The sequence below is a fragment of the Paramisgurnus dabryanus genome, chromosome 5 (genome assembly GCF_030506205.2).
Source record: "Paramisgurnus dabryanus chromosome 5, PD_genome_1.1, whole genome shotgun sequence".
NCBI classification, from domain to species: Eukaryota; Metazoa; Chordata; class Actinopteri; order Cypriniformes; family Cobitidae; genus Paramisgurnus; species Paramisgurnus dabryanus.
This window is the reverse complement of record NC_133341.1, coordinates 16114632-16135405: the sequence shown is the minus strand read 5'-3', so window position 1 is coordinate 16135405 and position 20774 is coordinate 16114632. Positions and strand designations below refer to the sequence as shown.

General features: G+C 36.2%; 2 protein-coding genes across 5 annotated transcripts in view; one reads left to right on the top strand and one right to left on the bottom strand.

The window, feature by feature from the left end:
- The window catches only part of ttc33 (tetratricopeptide repeat domain 33), a 31254-nt gene extending 15206 nt beyond the window's left edge, over nucleotides 1–16048 (bottom strand). Inside the window, exons 1-3 of one of the 3 annotated variants that reach the window (XM_065293490.2) lie at nucleotides 15991–16048; nucleotides 13011–13235; nucleotides 2366–2447 (exon numbers count right to left, since the gene is read on the bottom strand). In XM_065293490.2, coding sequence (XP_065149562.2) covers nucleotides 2366–2447; nucleotides 13011–13234 — 306 coding nt within the window. In that variant the 5' untranslated portion in view covers nucleotide 13235; nucleotides 15991–16048. Of the gene's footprint in view, nucleotides 1–2365; nucleotides 2448–13010; nucleotides 13236–15850 lie in introns of all 3 variants that reach the window. The other 2 variants (XM_065293491.2, XM_065293489.2) reach the window with 2 other exon arrangements.
- A 1016-nt stretch (nucleotides 16049–17064) lies between these two features.
- Nucleotides 17065–19814, top strand: fbp1b (fructose-1,6-bisphosphatase 1b). 2 transcript variants are annotated; one of them, XM_073814656.1, is made up of 7 exons: nucleotides 17065–17289; nucleotides 17921–18083; nucleotides 18251–18343; nucleotides 18444–18584; nucleotides 18677–18814; nucleotides 19054–19176; nucleotides 19342–19814. In XM_073814656.1, the coding sequence occupies exons 1-7, from the start codon at nucleotides 17120–17122 to the stop codon at nucleotides 19528–19530; spliced, it is 1017 nt and encodes a 338-aa protein (XP_073670757.1). In that variant the 5' UTR covers nucleotides 17065–17119; the 3' UTR covers nucleotides 19531–19814. The 2 variants fall into 2 exon arrangements, with proteins under 2 accessions (XP_073670757.1, XP_065122993.1); XM_065266921.2 differs by having other exon boundaries at nucleotides 17066–17289; nucleotides 19057–19176.
- The last annotated feature ends 960 nt before the right edge of the window (nucleotides 19815–20774 follow it).

Sequence of the window (20774 nt, the reverse complement as noted above, 5' to 3'; positions counted from 1 at the left end):
ATCAACCACTTTTGTTGATATCTTGATCCTAAGTATGTTTTCTTCTTAAGATTAATACAAATCAGTTCATAAGTTAACTACATAATAAACTAGTAGATCTATTTTATGGATCAGCAGGACCAGATAGTGAACAAAAGCTGTCAACAAGCAACCAGTACATAGGAACCAGGTCTGCACAATAGTGGTGGGAAACTTATATTGCAATGTTACGTTTTCCTGTAAAATATATTGCAATATTAGAAATATTGGATAACTCCGCCAGATGACTAAAAGCTCAGTTTAAGAGGAATTAACTGCCTTGCATTTTTTTGTATAGCTCACTGATTTCTCACAAATATCTGTGATTTCTTTCTGTAGTGTAAAACCTTTCTTATATACTGGCAAAAGGGGTCCAAAATGGTTTCTTTTGAAAAACAAGCTCTGCATTTTCTGCAATTTGACTATTGCAGATGCGCACGTTTTGCAATATCGATGCTGAACTGGTATATTGTGCAGCTCTAATGGGAACTCATTTAATATGCTTTAAAAAGCATCACTGGTGGATACCTGATTATGGTTGGTAGAGAAAAAGCCAGATAATTTTAGATGTAGGACACATTTGTGACATAATTTGCATTATAACAAATAGCCAAAAATACATTGGCTATTAGGGGTAGGGATGCACCGATACCACTTTTTTGAAATACGAGTACGAGTACTTGCATTTCAGTACTTGCCGATACCGATACCGAGTACTTAATAAAAAAACATGATTTAAATTTACAGGTAACAGCTTTAGTCATATAATTTAACAAAAAAACAAAGGACTAGTTTTCCGGTTTGTTGTAAACTCTGCCTCTTTGGACAACACAAGAGGCTTTAACCCCTTACACGCCGCTCAAACATAGACATTTCTCAGACCTTGGTATCGATTCCAGGTATCGGGGGACTTTTAACGAGTATGAGTACTTTAGAAAATGTGGTATCGAGGCCGATACCCGATACCAGTATCGGTGCATCCCTAATTAGGGGTGCACCAATAAATGCCGATATACACTAATAATACGTGGCCGATAACTATTCTGAATCGCACAGCCGATATTATTCACAGCTATTTCATGTACTACGACTTTTGATCAGCAATAGTCCTTATTGATCTGAAATCACTGTTAGTTTAAGTCGTTCATAACATGCATTTAAAAAAGCAACACTCGTCAAACAAAATCATTATACATATTCTTTATTATCATGAAAATACCTGAAAAGGTTTGAAGAACAGCAATATAAATATATCCTTAAGTTCTTCGTCTACAGCGCATATTGAGTTTCAGCATGAGAACGCCTCTTGGCTTTTGAACGTAGCGGCATTTCACCGTAATTCACTATGCTTCTCGCATCAACGGTCAATATATCTGTGCACCCCTATTGGCTATTACAAGGTGATTTTCTCAATATGTTCATGTTTTTGCCCCCTCAGATTCCAGGTTTTCATATAGTTGTATCTCAGCCAAATACTGTCCCACTGTCCCCTAACAAACCACACATCAACATTTCAGATGGGGTATAAATCTCAATTTAATAAAATGTAACCTTCATAAATGAGCTGGCGCTTTGAAACTGGTATAACTGGTTGAGTAGCTCATTCGCCAACAAATTTTAAACATCCATCTGCTGTTATTAAGAAAGATTTTCTATCAATGATGTGTCACACAGTCATAAAAGAAATCCTGGCTATGACTAATTTTAATGTCACCTACTGCAACCTAATTATAGCATCACTATTATTGTTTTAATTTAGGCTGTAAACCAATTTCAAGTAAACCTGACTCATGAACCGGTGTATTCATTCCTTAACAGTCTTACCATCAGCACTGTACCCTAAAGCAAGTCAATTAAACCCTAGATGGCATTTCTTACATCAAGACAAGACACAAGGAAGCACCTGCTAAACACAGGCTTCATTAATTTATGTTGATGATGCAATAACTAACATTTGTAGAGGGCCATGGGAAAAATGATTCCTTCCAGAGCAAATGAGACTTACATTAAGTCCATAGTGTTCTCACGGTACAGTACGCTATGTTTGTGCAGTACAAGCCTGAGGGATATGTGAAGAGAGAGTATCGGGAAAAAAAACCCTAGATGTCAAAACGTTCTGTTATAAAGACCACAGATAAGGAGCGTGTATGGGGAGTTGAACTTTGGGAGGAGGAAATGAAAACAGGCAGAGAAAAAGAAGAGAACTGAAAGCGCATGTCAGACTGTGTGTGCGTGTGTGTCTGCATGATCGGTACATTCCACTATTGCAAACTCAAGCTGTAAATCACTCACATTAAGATCAACACAATATATAATGAATGTGAACTGAACTGTGACTTCATCTCACCTGTGACTTCATCTCATACAGCACAGCGTCGTCTGGTGTGAGCTGAAGCGCTTCATCCCACTTCTTCAAAGCCTCCCAGTTCCTAACACACAAACACAGAATCCAAAGCTCATATAGACATAGCACATACAGGATGTTTAAATACACATAGCAAAAATACATGTACACACCTGACCTATAAATCTCACCTCTGAGACCAACACAATGCCTGGAAAAAGCGATGTAAGTGATAATAAGAATGTAAAGATAATACTTTGTACTAACGGAAATATTTAAATTTACATTTGAATCTATGCATTTAACACGCTCTGATCCAAACGGTTTCATTGTTAACTTCTGGTTTATGTTTGCTTATTGGTCTGGCTAGTGGCTAAACTGACCTCTGGAACAAATACCTTTGACGAAAATTAAAAGTTTCAGTTTCGTGAAGATGGTGAGCATTGGATCACTGTGTGAAGAGAAGTGCGGCAGAATTCAAGGATTTGTAGCTAACATTGTATACATTCATTTTATATATTAATAGGGCTGTAAGGATAAATCGTGCAAATGCGCGTTTTCTTATTTGAATTTTAATGAATTACGGTTAAATGCCGGCACATCCAAAAGCCAGAGGGCGCGCTCGTGCAGAAACGCCATTTGTGCCACAGAAGAAGTACCATTACAAACGCTATTTCAGTAAATGTCTAGATGCTAGATTGTTTCAGGTATTTTCATGATAATAAAGAATGATTTGATTGATTGTGTTTGACCGGTGTTGCTTTTTTAAATGCACGTTATAAACGACTCAAACTCATAGTGATTTTAGATTGATAAGGACTTCCTTCTGATCACAGAGCCGAACACAAGCTGCATGAAACACAGAATCAGAACCTTAGGATTCAGAATCGATTTCAGACAGGTATTTTTAATGGGGAACGCGATGCATCGTCACAGCCCTACATTAACTCAGTGTCGTAGTTGCAATGCTTTAGCTACTATTTGAACTAAGGTAATTTACTTGTTATTTATTTAGCTTGTTATCAGAAATAAGCTGCACTAGAGGGAATTTGCCGATATTGATTCTGCAGAAGTCAGTCTCCAAAGGTTAAGCTTGGGCCACAAAAGCCGTTTGTTTATGTTGTTGCCACTGAAACAGTAGAATAAATGCATATAGTAAAAATAGAAATGATCCTAAACATTAGTTCCACCAATGATTACACATATCAAATATTTTGAATGACTTATTAAGCTGGGCTAAGACAAAACTACAAGACAAACATACCTAGTAAACAAACATTTGCTTCCCTGTTTAAAAAGCAAAACATGATTTGAAAATAAAGAGTTCACGAGCCTTCACATGTACATATGCACACACATGCTGATCTTTACTTTAGACGCTTGCTCATACAAACGGAAAATATACAATTCTGCACCATTTTCCCTGTGAATGGTATGTAATGTATGGGGTAAAAACGAAACATTTGTCAGCATTCTGCATGTGTCACAGCATGCTCTTGTTATCCTGCCCTCCAGAAAAAGCAAACTGGTTAAAGAGTATAAGTATAAATAAACATTTTAAAAGCTCATCAAAAGCTCATTAAAAAGTTATTGAGACTACAACCATTATTCAAAGAAAAACTACGATCAGAACATATTTGAATGAAAAATGATCCAGTCCGATTAAAAAATAACATGACCTTTAGCTACGTATTGCAGGCATTTACACACACAAAAAGTATGTTTGTTAGAATGCAAATAAATATTCTGGTGTGAAAATGTCACCTGAGCAGATGGTCTGATAAACCTTAAGGACTAAAGTGGAGTCAAAGCAAGTGTTATTTGATACTAGAACATGCTTTAACTGTTTGCATAATTCTAATCTGATGTGGACATTTTGCCAGTAAATGTTAGAACCAGTTTTTTGAGAGAAAAAACCTGAACATCATTTCCTAAGTATGTTGCCGTGCATGAAAGGTTTTTGCAGGTTATTTGGTAACTGGTTAAAAAGCAACTATGGTCTGATTCACATTTTTTTATTTCCTTTGGTGTGTAAGTGTGTATTAGTACATGTAAACGATATGCAAAATGTACAAACCCTAAAGTAAACAATGACACAAGTTATCGTTTCCAATGTAAATCTCTTTTATTGGACTACAACAAACAAACGGATTGTAGGCAACAATTTATTTCTGCACCTGTTGACGTGGACAAGACCGACATTATCATAATTCCTCCCACTTCGGACTCACAGCCTGTAAATTAAAGCCCGATTTATAGTTGTGCATAAGTTCTATGGCGTAGCTACGACGTAGGCTATCCGTAGCCTGTGCGTAGCTCTGCGTAGCCTGACGTGAAACTCGCAAAAATTTTAAAAGCGTGTCAGTTCTACGTGGACCGCAAGCGCTGTGATTGGTCCACCAGGACCCCTCCCATTAGGTAAAAAAACTGCATCATAGGTATTTCAGTTTGCGACGGTGAAAACAAAGAATGGCCAAGTTGAGGAGTGATTTAAGTCATGCAACAAAAGTCGCTGTTTATTTACTTCAATCACTGCTGGTCTTCTCAAATCATACATAAGGTTGCTGTTTCTTCTTCGTTTGTGCGTTAATTTGCCAAGCTGCTTCTTCTTTGACGGTCGCGCTGCTACTGTGGTTACATGGGTGGATACTGCCTACCAGCGGCCTGCGCGTGTTTGCACGTCGCCGTGGACGACTACACATAAGTATAAATGAAAAAAACCAACGCGGAACCTACACCATCGCGGCTATGCCGTAGGACCTACGCACAACTAAAACGAGCCCTTAACTCCAGTTAGCCTTGCGAGCGAATCTTTCAAACATGTTAAGGAGCGTCACATTTTCGGCTGACATCAAAGGTATTCAGGCCAATCACAACGTACAGATTAGCTGGCCAATAAGGGACACAGCGGTTTTCAGATTGATGAGCTTTGTACAAAATCAGTGTTTGAGTAAAGCAGTATATCTGGAGCTACAAAAATGTATGGTATGTGGAATATTTACCATAAACCACATGAACACATTGTATTATACCAAATACACAAAATAACATTGTTTTTAGCAATGAAATAGGTGCCCTTTAAGAAATTACAGATGCATTGTATTCTTGAACAAACCATTAGAAAATTCTATCATCTTTGGAAACCCATTGTGTAACTATACCAGTGTTTCAAAGGTCAATACATATTAACTGTTAATATGGTGGTAAAGAAGGTTATACTCTTTGATAATCAGCTCTTAAATTTACAAAGTGGGATGGTTTACTAGCGTCGCACATCAGTTGTGTAAATATAACAAGCTGTTTAATTGAGATGCCCATAAAAACAGTCGAGCTTCCTCACGTCATGCCTTCTTCCTGTCTTTATATTGCATTTGATCAGAGTAATAAAACATGTTTTTTGTCGTCCCAGATCATTTTCATGCAATCGATGGAATTCATCAAATCACCCTGGGAGGAAATACAAAGTAACTAATTCGAAAAGAATTTACAAAAAATGTTCTAGGTGTGTAACTTAAGCAATAAGATTCTGAGAAAAGGTTAAAAAAATACAAAGCATGAAGAAGTGGGTGTAGGTATGTGAAGGTGGGCGTCATGAATTGAATATACCTGTCATCTTTTCAAACGTACGTGCACATGAATATATAAAGAGCTCGGATGCAAAATCTGCTAAACACCACCTCAGACAAAAATTAGATAATGATATTGACCCATTTTTAGACTTTCATTATTTGCAATGTTTCTACACTCTTAAAACGAATGTGTTAAAAATGTTGTGTCTAGTTAAGGACAACACATTTAATTTATTTATTTGAACACAAAATCAACATGAAATGACACATAATGTGTTAAATAGGGTAACACAAAACAAAGTGTCAAAAATGAACACATTCTTTCTTAGAGGGTAGTTGCATTTTCAGTGATTTTTCAAATGTTTTCTATGTCTTGTTCAAAGGTTTTTGTAAAAAATAACCTTGCAAGCACTTTTTTGCTGCAAAAGACAGTCAAATTGTTGAATACCAATGAAATGACTAGCCTTTTCATTGCCATTAAAGTGAACCTACTGAACCTAAACATATGAGCCTGTAAAAAGCTAATTTACAAGATCAGAAGCACTTGAGGGTTTTGCATCTGAAATAATCATATCAACTTTAACATTTAAACATAAACAATACGTTTTGTGTTAAAACCCCTCTAAGTGCATCTGACAAGTTTTCTTGTAAATTAGCATTTTTTATCAGACTCTTAATGGATTCTGCCAACAAACTGGTTCTGAATGGCCTGATGCCAGGATTAAGCGAACGTATTTGATAACGGTACAATACGTGCCGAGATCATTCGCTAAATATCATTATCTCATTTTTGGAGGTGGCGTTTAGCGGCTTTAGCGTCTGAGCTCCTCATGCTGTCTAAGTTTTTGATAGGTAAAAATACAAGAAAACCATTTACACCGTCAATTCTCCTTTTTATTATATATATATATATATATATATATATATATATATATATATATATATATATATATATGTGATGTGCAGGCCTTTTTCTCTCTCCGTTTGTGTGCGTGTGTGCGCTCATGTGTGCGAGAGTGCTCTCAGGCAAGTGACAATAAAAAAACAGCATTTTTCATTACAGTAATGAATTGTAAACTGTAAAACACTTATCAAAACATTATCTACTGAGTTATTAAAGGTTAAAAAAAATATAGACATCTCACCCTTTTTTTTCAGAATTGTTTTAAGCATAAAACAACAATAATACAACAACCATGGTTCTGTATTTGTATAGGAAAAGTGTTTGGGTGTGGTGCTGTAAAAAAGTGTTATGTGTGACAACTGACATGATAGAAGAATTCACACACTATGCAACACATCCACTGCTTTGAAAGTTACACAAACTGTGATCATATCAGAACATAATCTAGGTCCTTATTACTGTATTATAAATGTAACCCCTAAATTAGATTTTTCATTAAATACAGGCTATAAATAACACTAAGATCTTTTGGGCAATATAGCACTGAGACTTAAAATAGGAGCACAAGCAGCTATATAGCCCACACCCATGCACAGCAGTGAGATCTTAACTCTTGCACTTGAGTAATATTTCATAAGAGTATCTATAAAGTTAAAACAAGATATGTGACTCTGAAAAGTTTAGCCTTGCTTTGAGCACAGTAACAACAGAGAATGCCAATAGAAAGGTATGTTAACATGTAGATTAAATGAAAGGCAAGAAATTACTCAAATAACGAAATACAACATTATATTATACCGCAGAAGGATGTTTTGCATGTGAGGTTAAGATTAGATTGTTATGTTCCTGTTTAGACCAATATCTGATATTGGTCAAATTTAAAAGCCCACCTCAACCTCATGATAAATGTTTTTATAGATTTGTGCAGAAAATTTGAACGATGGATTTAATATAAGAAATGATGCACTAACAACAAGCAAAACATCACAGAAATGTCAAACTACTGAGTCACTGTTACAATGCATTAAAACTTCCCTTTTGAGTTTTTAGAATTTATAAAGTGCTCTTGTTGTCTCTTCGGTTTTCTGTTGTTGCTTGCAAAGTGTATTTACTAAAAACGTTGACTTCATAATCCAATTGCAGATGCAAGAATCACTTTTGCATAAAAACTGAAAATGCATGGCACCTAGTGCCATATGGAAGATAAACATGTGAAAAGTTATATGCGCAAATGAAACATATACAATGAAGTAAAAACAGACTTCAGCTTAGCACTAAAATGAGCCATGCATGTTTGCTCATGTTGATCTGGTAATAAGAAACAAATAACCCCAGCATATAAAAACACTGGAGTGGAGACTATGTCAGTACTAGAGTAAGCAATTGGTCTTGGGGTTAAACGGCAAAGTAAGCAAAATTCGCTGAGAAATTCTCCTTTTCTAAACTCCCATGCTCCTTAATAAAAGGTGTTTTACTGTATACTGGGTAAGATATAAAAAAAACCTTCTATTCCCGAAGATACATTTCTGTTTTTATTTTTTTTTTAAACAAAGATGTACTGTAAAGACATATAAATACATACATACATACATACACACACATACACATATTTGTTTAAGCTTATTAAACTCCTCCTAGGAACAATACGACTTTCAAATGCAGTCATACAGCCAGTGCATTGTGCTGACTTGAACCAACTATCCTCCAGCTCCATGTAATTTCCTCATCACAATCCACTTATTCTCCCCAAAACTTGATTATGAGGGTCACCAGGGGCAACACAGCTCTTCAAGGGCTGCTGCGTTTTCACTTACTGATGTAAAGCATTCGCTAGGAGCATTGTATACGAGAGTATCATCATCAACTGAAGCTATAATAGCTCAATCTGTAGTGAGGGCGTAAGGGTTAAAGGGGATTTGGAGAAAAAAATGACATTTAGAGGCTTACGTAACAAGAGGCTTTTGAGGTTGACATTTGAATTACATACTTGATGCAATTCTGAAACTCGCTCATTTTTACAATTTAAATCTTATCACGAAAAATAAAAGCTATTTTTCAAACCAAATCACTTTCACTCACTGACTGATGCGTCTAGAGAAACCCTGACCTCCTATTTTACTCCTGGCTGGTAACAGAGTGCTATTTTTGCGGTCATTGGTTAATAAATAGGCCACTGAAAGCGAAGAAAAATGATCGCAAATCTCTTTTTAAGCTTCTACAAATTATTTAATAGCAATAAAATAAGAATGGTTCAAACTATTGAATAGTGGTACAAAACCATTTTTCATCACTTAATTTTATGCATTTGGCAGAATATTTCCTCTAAAGTGACTTACGGTGCATTTAAAAAATACAGTATGTTATCAGTACTCATTGAACAATTACTTGCTGGGTTTAGTAAACAAGACTGCTGAAAACTCCAAATGATCAAAATAACCTAAACTCATCAACAACAGGCAGTCCTGTCCAAATCTGCAGCCAAAGAACATTAAATGGATAAACTGTCCCTAAGCAGGTGTGAACCGCAAGGGTAAATATACATAAGCACTATAGCCAATAGCCCTGTATTTACTTGGTTTGTTCTGCAATAAATAAATTCAACATGCACGCTACCAATGACCTGCTGTTCAAAGCCCCAGAGACTTCAATTGGACAACATTATTTTCTGACCTTCGTTGAAATTTGGGAGAGATTTTCTTATTTCCCCCTGTAAAACCGGTGTGACGAAAATATTGAATTCTCCTGCAATCACTTTAAAAAAGACTAGTGGCCTGCAGATCGCTATTACACAGAGCCAAAGTGGAGCTTAATTATGCCATTAAAAAAGCATTTCAGACTGCATCTCTTAGGGGAATGAAAGCTTTCATGGACAAAGAAACAGAGAAAAAACAGAGACAGCAGGGCAAAGATGTATTGAGAAGGCAATCGGAACTGAAAGGTTGTAAAACTAAATAGTGACACTCTTCCTTGACCTTTCATGGACTTGTTAAGACTTTGCAGGTTAAGGGTAGTAATAACCAAGACTTGCCTTTAATCCCTGGCTCTGATGCATCTTCCAGTAAACTGAATCTATTCCTTTATCCTCTGAAAGCATAGCTGGCTATGACGTTTATAGCCTTTCTTTGGACAGTGGGAAAAAATAAGTGGCTTATTTTGACTTATTGTTCCCGTTAAGTGGAGTGCTTCTTGGTAAAATGATAAGAAATTGAAGTCCAGTAAATGGCAGACAAGTCTTTTTGCTCTCAATTTCTCCATTTCCAGTCCTTTAACACTCACTCAGCTCAAAGCATGCCCTAATATTTACATAAAGACACCTGTTATTCGGATTAATATATAAGAACCAAAGCCAATCTCCAAGACAGAGAGTTCAAATAAAACAATGAAATAATTACTCATACAACAAAGAAAATATTGCAATTAAAGAAAAAAAAGATTTAGCTGGATGCATTACTTTGTTTCTGCTCTCTCTTCATGACGTTCTGTTGAACTGTCACAGACCTGCTAAAACACATCTCGCACTGAAATTCCCATTTACCTGCTAAAATGTTCGGCTTCTCTGAACTGGACTGAACTTACGTTTAGAGCTATGCAGTGCAGATTGTGCAGAGCTTTTTTTTTATGAAATCCAAAGTCATTTTCAGGATATAAACGTACAGATATTGACAAATTACAAGCCTCTTTCCTTTCTGGTCTCAATTCAGTCTATCCTAGTTGCACATTATTTTACAGTACTTGCACTTGCTCTTTTACAGAGTACTTATCAAAAAATACTGTAAACTGCATGGGTCAGGGTTAGGTTCAGGTTTAGGACCGGTATCTGGTAATTACACAGATACACAAAGTACATAGCATGTACATGTAAAACACTACTGTAAAATAAAGTTTTACCCTTATTGTTTACTATAAATAATGTAAGGAGGTGAATGAGGCACTGATCTTAAACTAGTCTATACAAGCGAGTCGCAACATCAACACACATCATACAGTATACTGTAGAGTCCATAGCTAACCCACAGCCCCATCTGCTGGATGATATGGTGCTGTTATGATACTATAGTATCACACTGGACGATCACTCTTGAAAACTGTTTTTGTCATTGAAAATAATTTCTTTGTCATGGAGCTAACCAAAGCACTGACCTGTTTAAATAACAGATGAATAACCGTAAAAGACAATGGCAGTCTTTACTGGAATGACTCTGTCTGGCACTTGAATCAAATTTTATTGGACAAATACGTAATATAATGCCAGACATGACACTGTTTAGTTGAGAGGGAAAAAGTCTAATTTATGGCTTTTTGTATCTTGACATTTGAAAACAAGCATGTCTGAATAACTTAGCAGACATTAACTATGGCCTTCCAAAACCAAGATATCACTACTAATTATGCTAGAAACATGGTTTACGGGGACACTTCTGAACGGCTTAAAAACATACTAAATGGTACTTTATTATAGATTAAAGACTGCCAACAGGTTTTGTGATGTTGGGGTCAGGGACTGGGATATATTAGGAGAATAAAATATACAGTTTGTACAGAAGAAAATGCATTGCGTCTATGGAATCATGTGTGTGTGTGTGTGTGTGTGTGTGTGTGTGTGTGTGTGTGTGTGTGTGTGTGTGTGTGTGTACCTGGTAATTATATAGGAATACCAGTATTTATGTGACCTTGTGGGGACATTTTGATGAGGAAACAAGCTTATAAATCAAACAAAATGATGTTTCTTGAAAATGTGAAGTAGGAGAAGGGTTTCTGTGATGGTTGGGGTTAGGGAATGGGGTAGGTAAAATATACAGTTTTACGGTATAAAACGCATTATGTCTATGTAATGTCCCCACAAAACATGGAAACCAGAATGTGTGTGTGTGTGTGTGTGTGTGTGTGTGTGTGTGTGTGTGTGTGTGTGTGTGTGTGTGTGTGTGTGTGTGTGTGTGTGTGCGTGTGCGTGTAAAAATCTTCATCAATTTAATTCACATTTCCTAACAAACAATTCACAAATAATTCTGGAGGACAAATTGCTAATAGAATCCCACTTTAAAATGTGTTAGTTAAGGTGGTAGGGTTGTGCCGGTGGGCGGGCCGGGGGCGTGGCAATCAAAGGGGCAATCAAAGGGTACGCGTCATGATGAAAATATTTTTATTTAAAACACTCAATTTAAACTCAATTTTGAAGAAACTATGACAGAAAATGAACACATACTAGATTATTAATTAATTAAATGTTTTATGAACAGGCTAGTTATCCTCCAGACAGTGACGGACCATGTCTTTCTCTCATTTCGGTCATGTGGCACGTGCCCGCTCGCGGTGTGAAGTGCGTCCACGCTATTCTCCGAGATGCACTTGACAGCCTTTTGTGCAGCAAATTTTTTTTTGGACGACCTAGTTAAGGTGGTAGGGTATCCCAGCTTAGGTGGGCCACCCGAACTGAAAAGTGCTGCGGGAAACCCTGATTCAATGATTTCTTTAAAATGCTTTTAGAAATTATGCTAATGTGTTATTCATAACACTGGTTTACCAGTAGAAGATCTAAAACAGTTTGCCCTTTATTATTTTTTACTTTAACACCTTTTTGGGGAGGTTTCCCGGACAGGGATTAGACTAGTCGTAGACTAAAATGAATGTAAGAGCTGTCCAAACTGATAACATGTTGCACTGACATATCTTAAAATACAACCCCAAATCAGAAAAAGTTGGGACACTGTAGAAATTCCTTATATTTACATTTAACTTTTCTGGCCTCTTATTGCTACCTGTCCCAACTTTTTTTAGAATGTGTAGCTCTAATGAAATCCAAAATGAGGCGATATTTGGCATGACATTTCAAAATGTATCACTTTCAACATTTGATATGTTATTTATATTCTATTGTGAATAAAATATAAGTTTATGAGATTTGTAAATTATTCCACTACTTTTTTACTCTTTCTACAGTGTCCCAACTTTTTCTGATTTGGGGTTGTACATCAGTGCCCTTTGTTTTGCCTCAAAATGCACACAAGTAATGTTTTTAGTAAGGCATGTTTGTTAAAACTACATGTAGTTATATTTCCTAATTAAACTAAGGCCTAGCCCTGACTTAAGCTAATCCCTGTCCGGGAAACCACCCCTTAGTCACAAGTGTTGGACTATATTTATTTCTTGTACATTTAACAAGCACAGAAACCTTTACCTGCCCTGCTCAGCGAGTAAAGTGCCCTCATCCTTTAGTCTCTTGCTCTTAGCGGCACAATCCTCCAGCAGCACCTCTCGCCGTCGCTTGATCGCATGCAGCCAATCAACTCCCTCCTTCTCTGTGTCATCATCTTCCACCTGCTCTGAGTCCTGTTCAAACTTCTGCACTGTCGTCTTGGAAACTCTTTCCCCCACCTTACGCTTCCAGTTGAAGGAGGCCATCCTGGCAAAACCGAACAAAAAAATCAGGCACATAAAGTGAATATTACCAACATTTTTTTATAAACAACTGAGTATAATGAATACTGTGTATTAGTGTTGTAGTCAAGACCACCTAAACCGAGACCAAGTTATGACCAAGTGCAAGACAGGCCGAGACCAAGTGTGGAATATGCATATAATTAGGCATTTCTTGTCTGTGTGTGTGCGTGTGCAGGAAGTGTCCACATTAACTGAAATGCTAAAAAAACATACTAAATGGTAGTTTTTCATAGATTAAAGACTGGCAACAGGTTTTTGTGATATTGGGGTTAGGGACTGAGGTAGGGAAGGCGAATAGAATATAACAGTTTGTACAGTAAAAAATGCATTGCGTCTATGGAAATGTCCCCGTAAACCACATATACCAACATGTGTTTGGGTGTGCGTGTGTATGCCATCAGACAAGTTGATAAAATAATCAAAGGCATTGCAGATATGTGGGAATTTATCTTTTTCTATAAGTAAATAAAAGTGAACAAACACTAAAGAGCTGAAATCAACTTAACCATTAATTCTGAACTGTCTTTCCATGGCTTGCCATCCACTTAAAGCAACACTATGTAGTTTCCATGTAAAAATGACTTACAGCTCCCCCATGTGGTTGAAAAGCTCAACAGTGCCTTGTATCAGACACTCTTCTACAAGCAGGGGGAGGGGCGGGGCTGTGTTTCCTACCCTCCACCGCCACTTTCAGAGTGTGCTTGTAGCAGCTAGGAGGCTGCTCAGGTTGCAGCAACAGTACAATTTGTCCAGTTAAAAGTTGTTCTATCACTGAAAAAATTTTAGAGACATAATTTAAAGGTAAAAAAACTACATAGTGTTGCTTTAACACAATGCAGGTGTTTTTAGTAATAAAATTTGAAAAATTGTCATTGGGAGAAAATTAAACAATGCCAACATCATATGCCAAAACTGAATAAACTGCATAAAATTAATGATAAAAAATAAATTTGTGATGTGCCATCAGTTGTGGTCTTGAAAAAAAAATCTGAGTCCTCTTTGTCTGAGACCGAGACGAGACAAAGTAAAAATGCGGTTGATTCCAAGACGAGACCAAGACATTTAAAAAGTGGTATGTATGTTCACTACAACACTACTGTGTATACATATGGTCCATGTGACCCTGTTACAGAGACTTAGAGCAGCAAATGTATGTACTATTTTAGTACATTTAAATCTATCTACGAGAACAATAAAAAAAATGTGGACAATAAGAAAACTAAAATAAAATTCAAAATTATACTATATATTGTATTCTTTATACCAGGGGTTTTCAAACCTGTCCTAGAGGACCACTAGTACTACACATTTTGCATGTTTCCCTTTTGTGACACACCTCATTCAGTTACCTTAAACACCCAGTGCAGGTCTTGCAGTCTCTACTAATGAGCTGAAGATTTAAATCAGGTGTGTCTAATGAGGGAGACATGCAAATTGTGCAGTACTAGTGGTTCTCCAGGACAGGTTTGAAAAGCCCTGCTTTATACTTATACATTTAATAATTTTCCTGATCTCTGTGCATTCTTTCCTTCGCATTTCACGTAAACCTGCTTTGAAACAATGAGACACTGTAAAAAAGTGCATTAATAAATTTGATTTACTTCCCACAAAAAAATGGAAAAATATGTAAGCCTTTAGTATGTCTGTCAATCATATAGTAATAGGTTTTTAGTAAAACAAAAGCTGCACAATGTTAGTCTAATGCCATAAAATACTGAACATTGTAAAACCCAGGAACATTGGTCCAAGCCAGTGGTCTCCAACATGGTGCCCGCAGTCACCAGGTTGCCTACACCAGGGGTGTCCACTCCTGCTCCTGGAGGGCCGGTGTCTCTGCAGAGTTTTATTCCAACCCTAATCAAACACACTTGATCCAGCTAATCAAGGTCTTACTAGGCAGACTAGATACTTTGAGGCAGGTGTGTTGAGGGAAGTTTTGGCTAAACTCTGCAGGACACAGGCCCTCCAGGACCGACTTTGGACACCCCTGGCCTACCCAGTCTTTGAGGTGCCCGCCATAGCACATTCTATTAGTCTCAGTAAACGATGATAAACGTATCAACAAGTAAAATGAAATAAGTAGAACAAAAGTTTTATGAGTAGATTATATCAAAAAGTAGCCATCCAGATTGTTTTAACCATTGTGGTAGCCCTTGCTCACAAACAGATTGGAGACCCCTGGTCCAAACCATGTGGTAATGACACTGCTTCGTCCATGCAAAATTATTTTACCACTGGTCAAAATAAGGGTTTCTCTACGCAACCACTTCGATCGCTGCATTAAAACAAACGAACGCGTTGTGTCCTTGCATTTGTTTTGGCTCAGTACAGTTAACTTGTGCAGGGTACGTTTCTAGGTTCAATGTTTTCTGTAATGATTCACAATAGAACTAACAGAAAGAACATTAAGTTTAAACCATGCACAAGTTAAATATTGATATTATTAGTGTTTAGATATTGTGATTTGCCATTAGGTCTGGTCTGGATTTGGATTATTACAATCTAGCTAGCTACTGATTGAAATCACATGAGGCAGTTTTGACTGGCTTTACTCTAACGTTGCTGTTTGTAAATTACATCAGGGTTTTGCGTGAAACCGGAAACATAAGTTTAAGATATGAATCTGAAAAAGTCACGCCTAGTTTGAAAATCTAAAATAATTACCCTCTGCATTACTGACAGATGTTTTGTTTCTATCAACACTAGGCGCTACTCACAAATGTTTTGGTTGTATCGTGATTCGTGTCCGCTGCGCAGTGCGCTCTCTAACCCGGAAGTAACTTTCTTAAAGGTACAGGAGCAATCCACCCGTCTGACATCTAACGGTGTTATTATTTATTTATTGTCTCAATAATATTTTATACTGAAAAAGCTTTTACACCTATTAATAGAAATACCCATAAAAATACTTTATTAATGTTATTTATTAATTTATGTATTTATGTGTTAGAAATAAAACATGCATTGTTTTATTATTACAATTATATATTGTTTATTATTATTCACATTATATATAAATATAATAGTTATATTATTATAACTATTATTGTGTTGTTTATGATGTTGTTGTTGTACTTTATAAATAAAAGTTAAAGTTACAATTTCAGATTTTTATTTGCACCTAAAAGTGTAGGTTAATGGTGTTAATCAGTTGTTACATTATTATTACTATTAAATTATACTGTGTTGTTTGTTTTAAATTTGTGTAAAAGCCCTTTTGACCCACTCAATTTACCTGAGCAAAATCAAGCACGTCATACACGTTTGATTTTGCGTGAAGGGACTTTAACCTTTGGATTGCACGTTGATCACGGTACACATAAAGAGTTTCTGCTGACTGTTATGCACTGATTTTAATCAATCATTTGTCAAAAATGTTGATCGATTGGTTTATATACAATGGATGTTGAAAATATTGTAGAATATTTTGTTATATATTACTTTTAAAAGTGATCGTATTTGTTGCATAGGCTGATTAGAAATGGTTTGTCTTGTTAAATTAGACATTTATCAGCCTTGGGCTTAAGATTGAAATTTAAATACAACCATATGTTAAACAATCAATCACAAATGACACAATCAGCTCTATTGTTACTCACTATATTGTATATTCTACCACACTTAGGGTCAAATCTCTGATAAACTCTATGGACTTTGGCCAGCCTCTCATCTCAATTCACCAGATGTACAAAAAAACCCTCCTCCCTTCTAACCCTTTCTGCAATTGGCCAAACTGACCTCCCACCCCCTTTAAAGACAAAGTCAATTATCTATAAATTCTAACATATTCTCTCTGACACACGTCTGCAGGAACTCAAAGGCTGCAAACTCCAAGATTTAGCCATTATGTCAGACAGGGGTGCATTTGATACCAATGTGGTGACCCTTACCAGGTTTGTTTTGGAAGAAGGCAGAAAAGCCAAAGGGACAGGGGAACTTACAACCCTTCTGAACTCCATGTGCACAGCCATCAAAGCAATTTCTACTGCTGTCAGAAAAGCTGGTATTGCCAATTTGTGAGTATCTAGAAATGTATGCATATCTTTACATTTATGCATTTGCACTTTTATTTAAAACAACTTAGTGCATTCAAGGTACATTTTATTAGTATGTGTTTTCCATGGAAACAAACCCACAACCTTTGCACTGCCTATGCAGTGCTCTATAAGTTGAGCTACATATACATACTGTGTCTTATGTCCATGCTTACTGAATTTAAAAGTAAGTGTAACAGCTAAAGGTTATGGAGAATATGACTGCAATATCTGAGATGTTATTGACTATATCTGAAGTAAATTGCACGCACTGAATTATCGTTTACACTGCATGCTACATTTTTATTTGAAAATGCATAAAGAATATCATGTGCAGCAGACACAGTTGGAACTTTGTTATAAGTTTATTCAAAATGCTTTTTCCTGATTTAGTGATTGGCTGGTCAGGGCAACTACTATGCAAACAAAGCATAGGCTGATGCAATGATTAGACCCTGTTGTTGAAAAAGGGGGCAAAGTTTTCTCTCAATCAGAGAAGCCTGCAATATCTAAACTAGGCTCTTACCTAAGAAGAAAAGTTATAAAAGTTAAGCTGTCTCATTTCATGTGATAGCCTCTATCATTGTTAAAAATCTCTCTCTATTTATCTCAGATATGGAATTGCTGGTAGCACAAATGTAACAGGTGACCAGGTCAAAAAGTTGGATATCCTGTCCAATGATCTGGTTGTTAACATGATCAAGTCTTCTTTCACATCGTGTGTTTTGGTGTCTGAGGAAGATGAAAAAGCCATTATTATAGAATCAGAAAAAAGGGTAAGTGTGTATGATCACTTCCATTTTATTACCGTAATGCATCTTTTATTCTTACAATTATTTGTAGTATTTATACCATTAATCTGTGTATTACAGTAATAACTGTGTAGTGAACATGCTGTTCACAGTGTCATGCAATAACTTTATTTGTTTTGCTCTTCACCCAGGGCAAATACGTGGTTTGCTTTGACCCTCTGGATGGTTCCTCAAACATTGATTGCTTAGCTTCTATTGGGACGATTTTTGCAATCTACAAGAAGGTATAGTCTTTAGGACCCATTAAGATCTCATCGCTTTTCAGTCATCAGAAGACTAATGGAATGTGTGTCCTTTGCTCCTATATGCACACATGATATCTAGGACACTGATGATGAGCCCTCAGAGAAAGACGCCCTACGGAGCGGAAGAAACCTTGTTGCCGCTGGTTATGCCCTCTATGGCAGTGCCACCATGCTCGTTCTTTCAACAGGTCAAGGGGTCAACTGCTTTATGCTTGATCCTGTAAGTCATAAATAACTCATATAACTTTAAACTATTACAATTTCTCTGAAAAAAATAAGAAATATAATGCTCTTCTCTTCATCCATCATTAGGCTATCGGTGAATTCATACTTGTGGACCGGGATGTGAAGATTAAGAAGAAGGGAAAGATCTACAGTCTCAATGAAGGATACGCACAGTATTTCTATCCTGATGTCACAGAATATATCCAAAAGAAGAAATTCCCAGAGGTAAGAAACAGTCAGAAACCAGGTGTCTGCTAAAGCCAAGCTGAACATACTGTAAATAAATGAAGTCAATGGGGCTCATGATGATGCTGATGAGTACAAATATTCCTCAAAATATCTTCATCAGAACAATGCTTTGTATACATTTTTGTAACAACACGAGAGTGAGTAAATGATGACAGAATTTAAATTTTTGGAAAAACTATCCCTTTAACTCAAGTTTACTTTTTCTCTCTGACCCGCAGGATGGCAGTTCACCCTATGGAGCGCGCTATGTAGGTTCCATGGTTGCTGATGTGCACAGGACACTCGTTTATGGTGGAATTTTCCTGTACCCTGCTAATGTCAAGAGCCCCAAGGGCAAGGTGAGAACATTTAGGAAAGAAATTATATTAACACACCCTCAAATAGTTAAGATAAGGATAAATGATGAATTTATGAGTTATGAAAAAATCAATATGCAGTGGCATTTAATGCAGTCATCTTATTGGTTTAATAATCTGTATTTTTTTGTATTGGCTGGGATTTAGCTACGGCTGTTGTATGAGTGCAACCCAATGGCCTTCATCATGGAGCAAGCTGGAGGTATGGCAACAACAGGAGCCATAAATGTTCTGGACATCAAACCTGACACAATTCACCAGAGGGCTCCTGTGGTGATGGGCTCTCCTGATGATGTGCAGGAATATATATCCATCTTTAAGAAACATGCCAAATAAGATGCAACAAGATGACCATCTTTTGCCATCTTCTACAGTCATTATCACCTCATCATGTGAAACTAATGTCAAGACATGAGTCATTACCTGCCTGTATACTGGTTACACGTTTATAGTTTCATTTTCATGAATGTTTGTGCTGCTGGGTTTATTTTGTACTTTTATATCCCCAGTTATGTGATTTGTAATATTATGAAAAGTAAATATTTCAATGTTATATTTTACAGTGACTAATATTTTCAGTTTTCTTTAAAAATAAAGTTGCACTGTTTTATTATGCCTTATATATCTTCAGATGAATTATTTAATTATCAGAAATCACCGCAATGTGTTTAAAGCCATATACTTATTATTTTAATGTATTCAAATTGCCAACCAAGAATTTCTGGAATTGAATCTGAAGTCTACTGTACAGGAATCAGGTGATGCATTCTGAACTTCTATTCATCTTTCAATTGCTTTGTCCAAGCTGATTATTAAATAATGTAACATGGGTCTCCCGGAAATCCTTTAGAAAACTTTGGAAAAAACACTTTTTACATATTTCGTAAAATATTAATTTAATCAACAAGATCATGATACTTTATATTATAAAACATGTACATTTATTAACGACATTTAAATGTAGGCATTAAATCAAACACTTTGAATCAAGACATTTTTTCCATAAAGTCAGCTAACAAATTTCTTAAGTGGGATAATCACAAATAGACAAGACGTTGACAAGATCTCCTGAGGTTGACAACTGTTTCTGACTGATAGATTGTCAAAAAATATGTGATTAATTTAAACAAGTTTTAATACAATTTGTAGCTTGTTCAAAAATAAAAATACATGCATTTTTTTCTTTATATTTGACTTAAAATATTGAAAATATAGCGCTTTTATGTGGGTGTAATAAAGTCTAACTGTTAATTAACCTGTATGTATAAATATATTATTAGGATGCTATATAAACCTCGAATTCAACACTTAGTTTTATGCAATATGTAGCCTAATAAATAGGGCCTGAAGAGACCCTTCCCCCAAATACTCTTGTATAGATTACAAAATACCATTTTTTTTCTTATTCAATTGCTGTAGGATATGTTTTTGTCCATATTAGGAGACAAGAGAAATTCATGTAGTTTAATGAGTAGTTCTCTTCAGAAAGAAAGTTATCTTATACAATAATTATCTCCAGATGTCCATCAAATGAGATTTTCAAATTCATTAAACCCAGCAATCATTTCTCTAGGCCAAAA